The sequence below is a fragment of the Meriones unguiculatus genome, chromosome 2 (genome assembly GCF_030254825.1).
Source record: "Meriones unguiculatus strain TT.TT164.6M chromosome 2, Bangor_MerUng_6.1, whole genome shotgun sequence".
In the NCBI taxonomy this organism is placed as follows: Eukaryota; Metazoa; Chordata; class Mammalia; order Rodentia; family Muridae; genus Meriones; species Meriones unguiculatus.
Window position 1 is genome coordinate 30,053,453 of NC_083350.1, and position 16,650 is coordinate 30,070,102.

General features: G+C 36.3%; 1 protein-coding gene and 1 long non-coding RNA gene across 2 annotated transcripts in view; one reads left to right on the forward strand and one right to left on the reverse strand.

Annotated features, from left to right (window-relative positions):
- Nucleotides 1-16,650, reverse strand: part of Adamts19 (ADAM metallopeptidase with thrombospondin type 1 motif 19) — a 209,915-nt gene that overhangs the window by 136,894 nt on the left and 56,371 nt on the right. The window contains exons 5-6 of the mRNA XM_021634122.2: nt 16,099-16,182; nt 15,259-15,416 (exon numbers count right to left, since the gene is read on the reverse strand). Of these exons, the coding sequence (XP_021489797.1) occupies nt 15,259-15,416; nt 16,099-16,182 (242 nt within the window). The remainder of the gene's footprint in view (nt 1-15,258; nt 15,417-16,098; nt 16,183-16,650) is intronic.
- LOC132652300 (uncharacterized) lies at nt 6,937-8,542 on the forward strand. Its single transcript, XR_009589793.1, has 3 exons — nt 6,937-7,018; nt 7,150-7,235; nt 7,534-8,542. It is a non-coding gene; the product is annotated as an uncharacterized LOC132652300 (long non-coding RNA).

Consider the following 16,650-nt stretch of genomic DNA (forward strand, 5'->3'; position numbering starts at 1 on the left):
TGCTTCCTCCAGACCCAGCTATACCACTGCTAGGTATATACCCAAAGTTTGTTCAAGTACACAAAAAGGACACTTGCTCAACCATGTTTATAGCAGCTCTATTTGTAATAGCCAGAACCTGGAAACAACCCAGATGTCCATCAACGGTGGAATGGGTACAGAAATTGTGGTATTTTTATACAATGGAATACTACTCAGCAATCAAAAAGGAGGAAATCATGAAATTTGCAGGCAAATGGTGGGATCTAGAAAAGATCATTCTGAGTGAAATATCCCAGAAGGAGAAAGACAAACATGGGATATACTCACTTATATAGACCTATAAGATATGATAAACATAATGAAATCTATACACCTAAAAAAGATAATCAATTGAGCAGACATGGGGTAAGATGATCAATCCTCGTTTAGAAAGACAGATGGGATATGCATTGAACGTATGACAGGAGTCTACTGAGCGCATCTGAAAGACTCTAACTAGCAGTGTTTTCAAAGCAAAGACTCATGACCAAACCTTTGGCAGAGTACAGGGAATCATAAGAAAGAAGGGGAGTTAGTCTGATGGGGAAAGGATAGGAGCTCCACAAGGACCAAATATATCTGGGCACAGGGTCTTTTCTGAGACTGACATTCAACCAAGGACCATGTATGGATATAACCTAGAACCTCCACTCAGATGTAGCCTGTGGTAGCTCAGTAACCAATTGGTTTCCCAAAGTGAGGGGAACAGGGACTATTTCTAACAGGAACTCGATGACTGGCTCTTTGGTCTCCCCACCCCCGAAGGGAGGAGCAGTCCTGTTAGGCCACAGAGGAGGGCTTTGCAGCCAGTCCTGAAGATACCTGATAAAACAGGATCAGATGAATGGGGAGGAGGTCCCCCCCATCAGTGGACTTGGAAAGGGGCACGGTGGAGATGAGGGAGGGAGGGAGGGAGGGACTGGGAGGGAATGAGGGATCGGGACACGGCTGGGATACAGAGTTAATAAAATGTAACTGATAAAAAAATAAATAAATAAATAAATAAATAAAAAAAAAAAAAAAAAAAACATAAGAAAAACATAATGAAACAGAGAAAAAAATATTGTGCCACTGAGGAAAAAAGAAGGGGCGTGTTTAGAGTATAGTAAAAGAAGATAGATATGGTCAAAGTTCAGTATGTGCAATATGGAAATCTTACAATGTTACCTCTTTGTACAGTCAGTGTACACTGATGAATAAAAACGTTCAAATATTAACAATCAAGAAGCTACAATGCATGGCTGCTGCCACTCTCATCACTGATACTGATATCAACAATCATGCTTTTCTGTCTACATCATGATTCAATCAGTAAAAGCCTTTACAATTTGGCAGCTATAAATAGTCTTGTAGATTCCATTGCATTTTTAAATGCATTATTTTTTCAAACAGATTTCTATTCATATTAACCTATTACATGTCATGAGATAGAATTGCTTACTAAAATAAACAACTTTGAATTTTTTTTTCATTTCTTAGTAAGGAAGAAATGTTAAAATTCCATTAAAGTTATAAGATTTTTATGTTTCCTTGTGAGGGTCTATTAATTTTTGTTTTGTTCACTTCAAAGCTAAATTATTGAATTGTTAAACATTCTACATTTTTATGAATTTTGTGTATTTTGAATTATTGGTCTTATCTCTTGTCCTAGTTTGCTTTTCTGTTGCAGTGATAAAATACTGACCAAAAGCATCTTGGGGGACAAAAGGCTTTAATTGGCTTACCTGTTCCAAGCACGGTACATCATTAAAGAAAGCGAAGGCAAGAACTCCAAGAACAAAGAAAACAAGACAACACACACACACACACACACACACACACACACACACACATATGAATCAATGGTGTTTATTGGATTTCTTCCATGCTCATGTTCAGCCTCTTTCTTATAGCTCCAAGGACCACTATTCAAGGGTTAGGACCACACACAATGTACTGCTCCCCCAAAACAGAACACACACGCACACACAGGAGGCATGCACATGCCTGTAAGCCAATTAGATGAAGACGTTTCCTCAACTGAACTTCCCTCCTCCCAGGGCTGCCTACCTTGTATTAAGTTGACAAAAGCTAATGAAAACACCCCTTTTGTTTTAATCATTAATGTGTCTGATGTTAGGAAACTTTTGCCTTGTGGATGACTCAACTTTCACTTTTGTGAGTCTCTTGCAAATAGAACATTTGAACAAGTAAAGCTCTCTATAAAACATTTTTATAAGTGATTTAATTTATCAATAATACATGCTTATCATTGGTTTATTTGAATGTATTATCTTATTTCTAATGCTGTTTTCACTCTTTCCTTTGATCCATTTTGTTCCTTGTTAATCTTATTTTTCCAATTTTTCTCTAGTGTTCCAATTTTTTTTGTGTGTGTGTGCTATTATTACTTTTCCTTCTGGGTATGTGTGCACTGGTGACCACAGAGGCCAGAAGAGGGTATTAAATACCCTGGTAATGAAGTTACGGACAGTTATGAGCCACCTAACATGGGTGCTGAGAACTGAATATGGGGCCTCTGGAGGAGCAGCAAGCTTTCTTAATTGTAAGCCATCTGTCCAGAAGTTTGTTTTATACATGGTTCCCAATGACACTCTCAAGAAGTATCTGCTGCTTTCCTATCACTGCTATAGTAAATTACATAATTTAGAAGCTGAAAATAATACAAAGTTTTGTGCTTACAATCTAGAGATCAGAGAAGTCAGAAATGAGATAGGTTCTAGGCTAAAACTATGTCATACAGAGTAATGTGCCCTCTAAAAGTGCCGCTCTTTCTTTTATGCACTGTGACTACAGTAGGCCCCACAAATAACCGAGGACTGTCTCTGCTCTCACCATCCCTAACACAGTCACATCTATGAAGTCGTTTATACCATGTAAAATAGTATATTCAGTGTCGGGAGAGGAGAGCCTGGGCATTTAAGGATGACATTATTCTGCCCAGAGATGGCTTAAATGCTAAGAGCTAAAAATTGATCATTAGTCTTTTCCTAAAAGCCAAAACAGAAAAAAAAAGGCACAAAATGTTTTTAATTCAGTATCTTCCTCGTCCTTTCCTGCTTTTTACTGCAATTTTTGTTTTTCATTTATTTTTTTTTTCCGAGATAAAGTCTTGCTCTGTAGCTCTGGATTGCAGTAGCTCTGCGTGCAGTGCAGTCAAAGCATACCTTAAACTTACGACAACATTCTTACTTCAGCAACCAAGTGCCATGCCCAGCGATTCTGTTTATTGTTTTTAATAAGCTACTTGAGTTCCATCTTCATCTGGATACTATCTTTCACCTCTCTAATCATCCATGACTGTGGGGAATATATTCATATATGGGCAAGTCTATTTGTGGGTGATGGTGCATGTATGAATGTGGGTAAGCATGCATGTGAATGGACATGCACATGAAGACCAAAGATCAATCTCATGTGTTGTTGCTTATTGGGCACTTTGCTATTTACTCGTTTAGATGCAGATGTAACTGGCCTACCTGGGCCCTCAGCAAGCCTGCTAAGCTGGTTGACCAGGGAGCACCAGGGATCGTGCTGGGTCTCCAAGGTGATGACACTGCATGTGTGGACCACTGCAATGGATCTGTCATCACGGATTCTGAGAAGCAGACTCAGGTTTCCATGGCTACACAGCACACAGTTTACCAGTTCAGCTGTTTCCCCAGCATCCATCTTCATTTATAGGATCTCAGGATAGGTACCCTGTCAGACCATCAATGCTTTCTTAGCAATGTTTCTGTCTGTCTAACAATTTCTTTTGTCAGTTACAGCTTGACGACACATCATTATTCCAAAGTAAAACGAACTGGACACCCATACCAGTCAACCATCCAACATTCCGTTTCCTTTGTTTTCATTGTCCTCTATTTACTCAAAATAGAAAGCTGACTGTTTTTATTATAGAACTTCTGTGGTCATTGTTTTGAGACAGGAACGCACTATACGCCCTTGCTGGACTCAAATTCACAGATACATCTTCCTCTGCCTCCTCCAGAGTACTGGGATTAAAGGCATGTCTCATATGCCTGGCTTTAAAGACATAATTTTTGGTTGGCATTACTGAGTCACAGAACATAGATCAGATTTCATTTTACTGTCTCATTCATAAATATTAGTATCAACCATCATATTTTTGTTCCATTCCATGCATTTGGTTTCTGGTTACTTTTGACTTTTTCTTTGGGTAACTCTTCAGTCATAACTAGATGTTCTGAGGAGTTGGCACTATTTTTATTTATCTCCTGTGATGCTTGGGTTATTAATTATTAAGATCTATGAACAAAATAAAATTAATAAGATTAGCTCTGACAGTCTTTCTACTCTGTTTTCCTGGAACATCCTGGGGCATAAGTTAATCAATCCTTTCTCATATAAGCAAACTTTTGACAGATTTTTTGTAATTCTAGCTCTTAACCACTCTGAACAGCCTTCTGAACAAAGTCTTCAGATTTACCATCCATCTCATTAATACTCTCTTCATCCATATCTAATCAGATCTCCGACTAACAATTGGAGATTTTTAAGCATAAACACCATATTTTTATGGTATTGTTTTCAGTATTCAAAACAAGCATTGTGCTTTCCAGGTGTTTTTACTCTTAATCTTGTAAATGTGCTTATTTTATAATTGTCATTATTTTGAATATTATAATGGGTTCTCATAATCAAAGTACACAATTCAATTGTGTACTTTGGAATTAATTATTAACTTGGTCACTGGTTCTTTAGTTCACTTGGCTTTGTATAATATAAAAGAGGACATTTTTGAAAATATTTTTTTAAGTGATTAAATTTCAAGTGTAAATCCATGGACTGATTGGTGGTAGAGATATGTTGTCCCTATTCTATAGTCATAGATGATACAGAGTAATCCTTTCTTGGCAGCCTGTAGCTGTGGTCAGAGCTTTGACCACACACACACTTTTATGAAAGGTCTAGCTATCCATGAGTTATAGTCATCTGTAATCACTTCATTTCTATGTCCTACATTGCATAGCCTTGAAAGATATTCTCTGCATGGACCTAAAAAAAATCATGAAACAAGATGTGCAAAGTACTTCAAAGGAAGCATTTAAACTTCCAAGAGCAAACTCCCTCTGGGCAAATTACTGCATTGCCTTCTAAAGTTGCATGGTCCTTGACAGATCTTTTGGTTTATGGCTAATCTATGTACATAAAAGATGAGTCTTGTATTTTAAATTCATTTTATAAGTGTTCTAAAAGGGGGCATTTTCTCATCATCTAGTCAACTAGATAATCACAAAATTAAACAGAATTAATTCAATCTGTGGCCTTCCAGGTAGAAATTAAGTACCAGAAAAGGATAGATTTATTTAACAACAAATACCAATATGTAGAGAAAAGGACATATATGAACTATTTTATTATATTTTATAACATGCAAAACCCAATGGTTTTAAACGTTCACATTAATGTCTCAATAATATATTTCCATGGTCTCATTTAAAATAGAATACTTCTTTCTTTCCGTTGTTTCTGTTTTTGCGACAGTTTATCATGTAGCCCAGGCTGGCTCTACTGTCTGATTTTTGCTGCCTTTCCCTCCTGAAGGCTAGAACTATAGGTATGCATTACACCATGAAGCTACTTAACTTTTAACACCTGTTCAAAGGCATTTTTGTTTTATTGAAGATTATATTATAAATTATTGCAAAATTAGTGATTGAAATAATTTTTTTTCTTTCAAAAGTTTAGAGAAAAAAACATGTGATGGGTTAAAATGAGCTATGGATGAATTATTTTAATGTAAACTATCATAAAATGGTTCATCTTTTTTTTTTGTCTTGCCAATTTCTGACTAAAATTCTGTGAAACAGACATAGAATCAACTCTAACTTCAAGAGTAATGTGAAAGGGTTGAGCTAACATGAGGAGGTTCAAAATTTGAATGTCTTTGTAATTCTAGGCAGAAGGGGACGTAGCATGAAATTAACCCATGCAACTATGCCCAATGCACAAATTATTTGTGATTATAAATAACAAATTAATACAGGTCTGGTGGTTTATCATATAAATTTCTCCATTAAGAATCAAGAGGGCTTTATTATCAATTTCTTTGGGTATCTTACCTGAGATCTCCTTTGCAATAACTCACTAGAATTCAAGTAAGGTAGACTAAAGCCCTCTTGATTCCCTTTTCCCCTAGTTTTGGTGTAATCTAGTATTACATCCTCACCCACCTCTGTTGGCCTTTATGCCTAAGACACCTGTGCCCTGTCTTCTCTGACTGTCATGGGTGTGGCCCATCCCCAAAATGCAACAGACATATATAGAGACAAGATATGCTGTGTCCTAATTACCACGCACTTCTGCATACTAGCAGTCCAAGGCTGAAGGTAGTTTGCAGAAATTTTGAGGTTTTTCTTAGTATGCTATCACTTTCGCGATATTAAATTGGTAGTAGGATGTTAATTTTTCCTGGATACTTATGGTTGGTTCTTAGGAGCATGTGTCTTAAATTCTGTTATTTCAACTGAATGAATGTCTCAAAGTAAAATTCACTTTTAGGTTTGCTGTTTGGTGTTGTTCAAAAGAAATAGTAAAGAAAAGAAAGCAAATGTTGATGAACTAAATAATCTATTACATATCTGCCCTGAGAGTTCTCATGCCTATGATTTTAGTTACTAAGAAAAAGCACAATCAGAAGTCGATAACGATACAAAATTTTATCTCCTACATGTCACAACTGCAGCTGAGCATCTTCCAAGGTAAAGCTAAGACAGCTCCTTCAACAGACAAAGCAAACAAACACTAGAAAACTTGTACCACTAGGCAAAACAAGACTGCTTCCATCTGAAACACTTATTATGGGCCTATGGTTAAGGGATTAGATAAAACTGAGGTGTTTTTTGTTTGTTTGTGTTTTTGACAGGCTTAAGTTAAATCTTAAGGTCTTGGTCCTTCCCCTCTCCCCACCAGCAGCAGCTGTTCTACATGGAACATCTTGTGTTACCTCATATACTTTGGTCATCATAGGGTAAGCACAAACTTCTAAGCAAAAGTTATTCCTCCATATGCTTTGGGATGTCAACTGTTGCCTGAACTGTTCAGGTCTCTGTAGGCAGCCATGTTGTAACTTCATGTGTGTAACTTTTCTGTCATTTATAGGAGGAACAACCTTACAGCAGACATCCTGGGCCTCTGGCTCTGACAATCTTTTCGCTTCCTCTTCCATGATGCTGCCTGGACCTTAGGTATAGGAGTTGTATTATGGATTTATCAAACAGTTAAAGAAAAGGAGGCCTTGTAAATTTGGGAAATTTTAGAAAGTTATATGGGAGATAAATAGGGAGCTCGGTGGGAGTAAATTATATGATGATATGATGGTGTTTTAATTATAAAAACAAAAGGGAAGAACATTGCTCCTAGAATTGAATCCATAGTTGTCAGAGTATGTAAAGTAAAAGCTAGAGTAACAGGTTGTTAATGACTATTATCTGACATCAGAGGGTGAAATTCCCATCAAGCTCCTCTATGGTATCTTTTTTTCAGGGCTGGATCTTCAACGATTATGGACCCTGTGAAAGCATCTTGACCACCTCAAGCCTGCTTCATCGCTGGTCAACCTAGACAGAGTCAATATCCGTATTCCAAACTAATTCCAAGTCATGAGGGCAAATGTATTTCCAAGTAGCGAAGTGTATCCAAACTATGAATATGACTGTAGATGGAAGATTTTAGGAAAGAGCTGCTGCCATGTTCACAGTAAGTAACACTCATGACAAAACACTCAACACAGAGAAATACAGATATCAGTTTTTCATTGAGACATAATGCCAGGCTGCACAGTCTGGGAATGGCTTAAAATTGAGGTGTATTCACCTATGTAGTGATGAAATATTTTCCTGTGCTTCGGTGAAGAGAGGACCTGTATGTTCCAATGAAATGACACACTTCATGTGTTATTTATCTGGATCTATGAAATGCTATAACAAAATGAAAAGGGATTCTATAGAGTCACACACACACACACACAAACATGAGGCAAATTCACTTTGTAGTGTCGAAGCCTACAGTGCTGTTGTATGTAATAACAGTTCTATTTCTTTAATTATCTCTGTAGCAAACAAATAGAGAATTAAACATACAAAAGAGATAATACTGAATGCCATGGCAATACAGCAAACTGAAGAATCACATAAAATACAATCAACCTCAAGGCCAGAATCATTGAGTGTAAAGAATACTCAAATGTAGAAGGAAAAGGTTTTATATGCTTTTTTCTCTAAATATATAATATATCATATCATGGTGCACGAGGCTGCAACATGAATATTTATTTGATTTACATAATGCAAACCAAAGGCTTCATCTGTAAGTGAACAACATTATAAAACTATGACAAATGCACTGCTTATTGCCAAGGGCACCACAAGCCTCACAAAGCCAGTTTCTGTTCACTAAGCAAAACAAAGAAATGAATAAAGTATGCTTTTTTATATAGAACCTGCATGGTCATCCTCTTACCAACATTCCTGGAAGCATCTCCATTACAGCTGAAGAGTGGTTGTCAGAGCATTAACCTCAGATGACTCTGAAATTCACTGGTCAGAGATGTTTGTCCAGATGACCAAAGTAATATATTACTAATTTCAAGATATTCCAAGAGGTAGAAAATAAAGATTTATTTGCATCTTAGATATGTGTTCCTACAGATTCAAATTCTCATTTTTGGCCCATGTGGACTTGGTGTTCATGAAGTCGGCCTCAGAGAATTTCATTATGTGAGTTTATGGAAATGATACTTTTAGTCTAAACTGAGAAAGACCAATAAATTCTGCCTAAGTTTTGACATATGTTGAAAAAAAAATAGCCTTCAACTTCCAGGAATGAAGATGCATCTGAGAATAAATCTCATTGTAAAGTTTTACAGCACCCTGGGATATACCTATAAATGATTCATTCAGAAATGATCCTGTGATTTTTATTAAATCAAGATACTTTTGGCATTTCTATTTTATTAGATTTTCTATCTTACTTGCCAATGGCACTCATTTGAAATTAATTTTCAGAAGGATTACAGATAAACCAAAATCATTTAAATAAACGTGAAAGGCAAAACTTATTATGAAAATTAAATTGTAACTAAAAAATACTTTCAAGAGCCAGATACTTAGGCTCTCTATAATGCCAGAGAGAAATGTGACAATTTGCTAAGAAACTGTAGAGCTGACAAATGGGAAAAGGAGTTTTGTGTTTTTGTTACCATGAGCCCACAGCACTAGGTCAGCTTTAAACTATTTACTTTATTGTATCATACAGAACAACTTAACAAACAGATCGGTTCAAACTTTCGAGAACATCATGCATTTTAGCTGAGACCAAGATTAATCCCTGTGCTACAATTTCTTCCTCGTGATGTGTCCACGCACCATGCAACATTCAGCAACTGCCTGACACGAGCATTCAACAGAAACTTAACTCGGCTTTAAATTAAGCTGACACACTCAAATAAGAACATGGCATGATTAACCTTCCTCACTTTTTTTTCCACAGTTACCTTACAAATTCAAGGTCTCATCATCATTATTTTACACTATTTAGTAAGTGGAATGTTTCTCCAGATTCCACAAAACTCTCATTTAAGTGTTTCTGACCAGATGGTTCAAGGTCATTTAGGATTAAAACTCTCTCCTTGGTGCACTGGTTTTCAGTGTTTGGGATGGCAGCAGAGACTTGGATCTTCCATGTATGCTTCACCCTCACCTCACAGGTGGGCAAGGGAGAAGAGTCAGTATGCCCCAACGAACAGTTTATGTGTGTGTACCACTGACAGAGCAAGCACTTTAAATTACTGCTTCCATGAGTATTGGCATGTGTTTAGGGTCACAGCAAAAGACCCTGAAGGCTGTAGTGAATAATGTACTGCCTTTTCCCACTTCTGACACTGAATCCATTCTTTACTTGCTGGCTTCTTTTACCTATCTTGAAAGTCAACAGTGTACCCTCTTCCGGTCCCATGAATTTGAAACCATCCATATCGCAACGAACCTTCCATATATGATTAAATAAATTCAGGATCTTGAGTAGGAGAGGTTATCCAAGGTTTCACAAGCAAACCCAATGTGTCGGCACAAGTTTTATTTCTTTACGAAATATGCAAGTTTCCCTGTGGCATATGAGATGACAAGTTCATGGGTTCTGCACATTAGGAGGGGCTTGGTGTGCCTGATATAGTGCATGGAATGGACATACTTTGAAGAAATACAGAAGGTGAAAGAAACTAATCCAGAAATGTGGGCAACATACAGCCAGCGCGCTGTCCATACCTATAATGTAGGCTAACTTTGGGTAGAAAAGGGGCATGAGATTAGTGAAACAAATCTTATCCGTTGAAGTAGAAAAAATATTTCTTCAACTTTACTATGAGGGAACATTTATATGGTGAGAATATAGTTTTTAAAGGTTTAGAAATTACGTTAAAAGTTGAGCATGAGTCTATGCTTTATACGATGAAAATATTTTAAGACCTTTCTTGGAGGAATAAAATGTTGAAGAAAATGGTGGACTATTAAACAGTAATGAAGTGCAAACCAACCCCACTCTGTGTTTTATTTCCTATGAATATCTCTGAGCAGGTAGTTTTTAATTATAATAGTCTATGTTTGTTGAAAGTCTGATGTCTATAATGCTACTTTGTTCTGTTCTCTTAAGAACTCCCATATGCCCAGCTAAGGAAATCTAGAGAAAGCAGTAATGATGAGAAATAGTTACTTATCGAGGGGGCCGAATCTATATTCATTAAGGATTATTGTTGCTGCGCTGTCTTTACCTAGTTTGGGTATGAATAGAGAACTGGCTTCACAGGAGTCTGGAAGTTCTCTCTCTCTCTCCCTCTCTCTCTCTCTTTCCCTCCCTCCTTCTCTCCTGCTCTGTCTATTAATACTTTGAAGTGTAACAGTGAGGTTCTTTTTAGAAACTCTGGTAGAAACCTTCTTTAAGTCCATCCAGACCTATATCTATAATTCTGTACAAAAGCCAAATCCAAGTGGATCAAAGACCGCCATGTGACACCTGAAATACTGAAATTGCTAGACACAAACATAGTAACCTACAAGATATAAGTGCAGGAAAGGCCAACAATTGACCTCAAAGAAAACAGTCAACCGTGCGAAGAGGAAGCCAATGGAATCCCAGTCACTGCTAAACAAGCACTTTACCTGCTGAGCGACACCCATCCACAGCCCACAGAAAGGGGTGCTAGATGGTGGTGCTTCCTTTTCTCTCCTTTTATTATGAGTAGACAACCTAGAAACTGTTTATTGAGATGAAAGTAACAGAACTTATTCCTTCACGTACAAAGTATCAGACAATTGATTTTTTTAAGTAAACAAATCACTGAAGCTCACTAATTCTGAATTTGACTGTAAATCCCAGGCGTACTTATGCAAATGTGGGAACGCTGTTGTATGCTTTTGAGAAAAGGTCTCCCTATGCAACCCAGGCTGAACTCCAACTCCTGAGCTCAGGGGACTCTTCCCCTTCAGCGTCACAGTAGTTCGAACTCCTGACATACTACCATGACAGGAGACCACGTTGTACCTCAAATCCATAAGAAAGCACTGGATTAAGGAAGATCACTGCAGAAGACAGAGAAAGTCCAAATGTCTGCAGACATGACTCATGCTTCAGCCTTACTTGCTTACATCTTTGCCTCCATATAATCCTTTCTCTATGAAAGTATCAATAATAATAATATATCAGCATCCACTTTAATTATGTGCTTGACATTAATCAAACAGTGTTAGGCTCACTACTTACATGTTTATTACTGAGCTAGATGAGGTTAGTTGTTGAGCTCTGAAATTTAACTTATATCCTATGAAATACGTATTCTGTCATCATATGCTTTTCTTGCAATTTTAGTCTGGGTTTAAATGTAAAATATTTTCTTTGAAATACTTTCTATACATAATTTTAATATTCCTTTTTTCTAGATATTAATCATTCCAACCGGTATTATTTTCTTATCACATTTCTATACTTCATGTTGAGAAAATAAAGCATAAAATACATAATTAACATGAAATAATGAATACTAATTATTTGCTGCTTTATATTTTATCTCTAAGCAACCTGATTTGCATTTCTACCAAATAATTCACATTGGACTAAATTATTTCCCAAATTCTATTCATTTATAAGGTCTGGCACTTGCAACATAATAAAAGAAAAAATAACCATTCAACATTTTAAAAAGTCAAATACAGTAGCATCGGACTATCAGTATATGCAATAAAACAGAGTGGGTGCCCGGCAGTCTAATAAGTAAAACTAATTACAAAAGTTAGAAGGATAATTCTCTTCATATGAGCTTATAGACCAACTCAATTACTGTGTGCAGATGCTGCCTATTCAGAGTGCATGGAAAGCTGTGAAAGAGCACAAGGGAACATCTTTAATAACTAAGAGAATATGCTGCTTCTAATACATGTACCAACATCTATGCATCTTTTCATTAAAACGGCATTATTTTTCACATATTCTTTTCCAAGAGGTAGGTAATTAAAAAAAATACACGAGTAAATTTCATCTTGTGTTGGGAAGAGAAAAAATATGTCATGGATGGAACTATAGTAATAAGACCTAGAAAAAATGTAAAGGGTTAAACAAGGCCAAGTTTTCGATGCTAACTCAATAAATTCTTCCACTCATGAAAGCAAAGGGGTCACCTGCTTCATTCAGTCCATGAAAAAAATATGGAAATTCTCATAATGAAAAATACTTTGAAAATAGAAGCAACTGAATCAGAAAAAAATATGTGAGTCTTCTGGAGGTACTCATTTGAAAGGGGTGCAGATTCGATCGCTAATGAAAACAGACATGAAATAAGAAAAAATAATGAAATAATGATTGAGAAGGTGAAATCAGTGATTTTATAACTTATAGTTTATAATATTAATGGTTTTGATGAAGAGGGTTTTTTTTTGTTTTGGGGTGATTTTTGTTTCTTTGTTTTTCGAGACAGGGTCTCTCTGTGTTAAAGAGCTCTTAATCAAATGGATACATAAAAATAGATCCATTAACTTGCCAAAAGATGTTTCTGTTATTAGCACAAATGTTCAAAGATAAGTTTTCAGTAATACATGCTTACATTTTGTTGTTGTTGTTGTTGTTAAATAGATAAAATTTGACCTAGAATATCTGGTATATGGATGCTCAACATAAAAACAAACTTGTAGTCCAAAGTGGTTAACTTTATGTTTTTTAGCATAGTCTTTATCTTTTTCCATCTTTACTAGCTCTCTCAGTTTTGACAGTATTCACCCCCAGAGCTTTGTAGATCCACCTCACTTTCCTACCAAGTGTACCACGGATTTTGTCACAGTAACTGACAGGTGGATGGTCCTCTCCTAACTAGCATTACATGAGTTGTTAAGAAATGTTGTCATTCGGTTTTTTGTTTTTTTTTTTTTTTTTTTTTTTTTTGTAACGTAGTACTACATATCACTTAAGGAATAAATTATCTTCTTATTGTTGAATTATGTCAGCGAGTTTATTAGAATTTGTTGTTCAGGGTGTGTAAGTCTATTTCCAGGCTGCTTATTTTCAAGGAGTAAATTTAGGTTTTTTAATTGCTATCAAGATTTTTCCCTACATTTTGTTTAAAGGTTTACACATGTCTTAGTCACTGTTCTAGTGCTGTGAAGAGACACTATGACTAAGGCAAATCTTATAAAAGAAAATACTTGGGGACTCCTATTTTCTTTTTGTTCTTGTCTCAAATGCCCCCCATAGAGGCTCTAGCAAAGGCCTGAGATGGTTCTCACACCCCCTCTGAATGAGGAGAACTCATTCTATTAAACATCAAAGATCGTGCTGAGTCAGAACAGATCCTCCTGGGTGTCCATGGTGATGGGCACAGCCTTCCTGTTTTTCTTAGATAAATGCTGAGAGCTATGAAACAGTATCACAAAATTGCCTCTGACTTGCAGCCTGACTCCACCCATTTATTACCATCTTTTTCAAAATGAGAACTCCATAGCAACTATGTTCTAAGAAACTGGGGGCAATCTCTGTCTACACAGGTGATGACGAACACACATACTTCTCGGCACCTTTTCGTGCATAGGGCTCTGTCCTCTGGTATTCTCAGGAACACCCCGCTGACCTACCAAGATCCTAGCTGTTTTATCAGTTGAGAAAGTGTCCTCAATGACCTGGGTTAACTGTGGGGCTTCCCAAACACATTTTCCCTTTTTTTTAGGAATTATACTCCAATGACCTCAAACTGTTGGCACCTAAGCTTTCCAGTTTTGTGTCTGTTTAGCATACAGTCCAAGGGCCATTTATGTGCACTCAGTTGGAAGTAGAAGTCCAAGCATGTTCTTTCATGCAGTTTTCTTTTTTTCTTTACGAAAGGTTGGTTAAGAATTGTTGAGTATAACTGACAGGAAACTATCATTAATTCCATAGGTTTCTTTCAGACAAATCAGAGTGCTGTCACTGATATGGTATAAAATTTTGAGAATTTTTATCGACCTAAATGACAACACTGGCACACAAGGAATTCTCGTCCATTTTGTTATCTCTTGCTGAGAAGCAAAACAAACTCGCTGGAAATGGTTAACATGCAGAACAGACACAGGGCGTCTTGTGGTGCACTGTTGTCCATTTTTAAAGCTACAAGCTAACCTTCCTCCAACATTTGTGCGAAGTATATTCACTAAGCAACTCCCAATTAATTAGCTAAAGCTACATCAGAAAACCTTTTCTCGGATGGAGCCTGAAAACAGACCTTTGCTCAATGGAAAAATGTCTGTACCTGATTCCAAAGAGCAGTGGTTGGGGTGAAGTAAACAACATTAAAGGAAACATAGTCCTTGTTAAAGAAAGTGCTGTTTCAGGCTAAAAGTCCAGATATCGTGTTACTGAATTCTACTATAAAATTACTTGTATAGAGACAGCTAAAAAACAAACAAACAAACAAAAACCATATAGTACATGCTCATAGTACTTCCTTAATGTCTACTAAAATTCTCCATAGTTTAAAGATATCAGCAGTTGTGAGTGATTTTTTTAAACATTAACTAACAAACATTTTCTCAGGAGCATCTATCCAACATTATGCTTCTGAGAAATCAATGATAAATAGATGGAGAAGACTAAAATCACTATGTCAAGAAATCTTGGAATGAAGTATTGTACCAATGAAAGATGGAATTAGAAACTGAATGCTGAATTAAGAACCTGATTTAATTGGCCTTAAAATGTTACCTTGTTATGAGAATAGCTGCGTCCACCGAAGCAATGTCTTGTCCCCAGCTCGTTGACATCTCCAGATGTATATCGTTCTTCCTGCCAAATTCTTCATGCTGCCACTTACAAAAACTCTCCAGCATTTTCTCTCCATGGTGCCCAATGTACAGATCTGCCTACAACAGAGGCCGCTTTCATTTTCCAGATTATTCTCACATATACCTAATTAATTAATTAATCAATTCATTAATCCTAATTACTAATGCTGACTGTTGAACATGGATTAGTCTTAATTTATCCTGAGCTCAAACAAAACACATTAAACAAATCTGAAATCCGCTGTGAAGGTGTAATGATGGCAGAGTCTGTGTAAAGTTACCATGAAAATCAAAGAGGCATAATGCAACATTCAAACATCTCATCTTTAAGGCTTGGAAAATAGGTTATTCTGCAACTTCTACATAGAATTTTTCTGAAGTAGAGTTTAATTAGTACCTTTTAATTAGCCAGAGTGATGCCATAGACTGTTCTTCATTTCAGTTGCAATACAGATAAGAAAATACCTTCAACACATATGCTTAAATAATAGAATAAAGCTGTCTTTTAAAATAACATTACATTTTGGAAAGTTAGAGTTTGTTGTTAGGATCCTTGGAAACTAAGAACATTCCATTTTTCAAATAAAATTGAGGGATTAACCCAAACCGAAGGCCAATTTTACGTATACACTAAGTGATTCAGTGGATATTTTTGGATTTTTAAGTCAATAAAAAAAATCCCGAAAGTTCTCTTCCCTTAAAAGTTCCTGAACACAATTTCTCATTCACTTAATGGGATAAAATCTCAAGACTTTCTTACTGGTGTTTCATGGAGCAGAATAAGCTTTATCACACGAAGGTTGACCTGCACACCCAGGCTCTTGTGTTGGAAAAGGTTAAAAACCTAAAAGCAAAGGAAAAATTAGGACTCCTAAAATTAAATAAAAACATGCTAACATTTGTTCAAGGCCAAAAATGGAGCAAATTTCAACTTACTATGAAATGCATTTTTTTAAAAAAACTGGTAGGCAACACAATTTTTAACATAGTATCTTATTTTTTATGTTTCTTTTTAACTTAAAATTTATTTAATATGTACTATAAAACGCATGACTAACAGCAAAATTGTGTCTCTGCAGATCTTAGTACAGGAATCAGACTAAAGATGGGCTGTTAGTCTGGCTCAGTCCAATGCAGGTGAAGATGGATGGAGGGACTGAAATAAGGCCAAATGATAGAAAAGCTACTTTCAGTTTATAGTTCTGCTTTCTGTAAAAAACATTCTTCGTTAGAATTTAGTGATTCCTCCTTGAAGAAAGTTTGCCCAGTACAATAGGTCAAATGACTGCTATGGTGATGATCATCCCTAGGA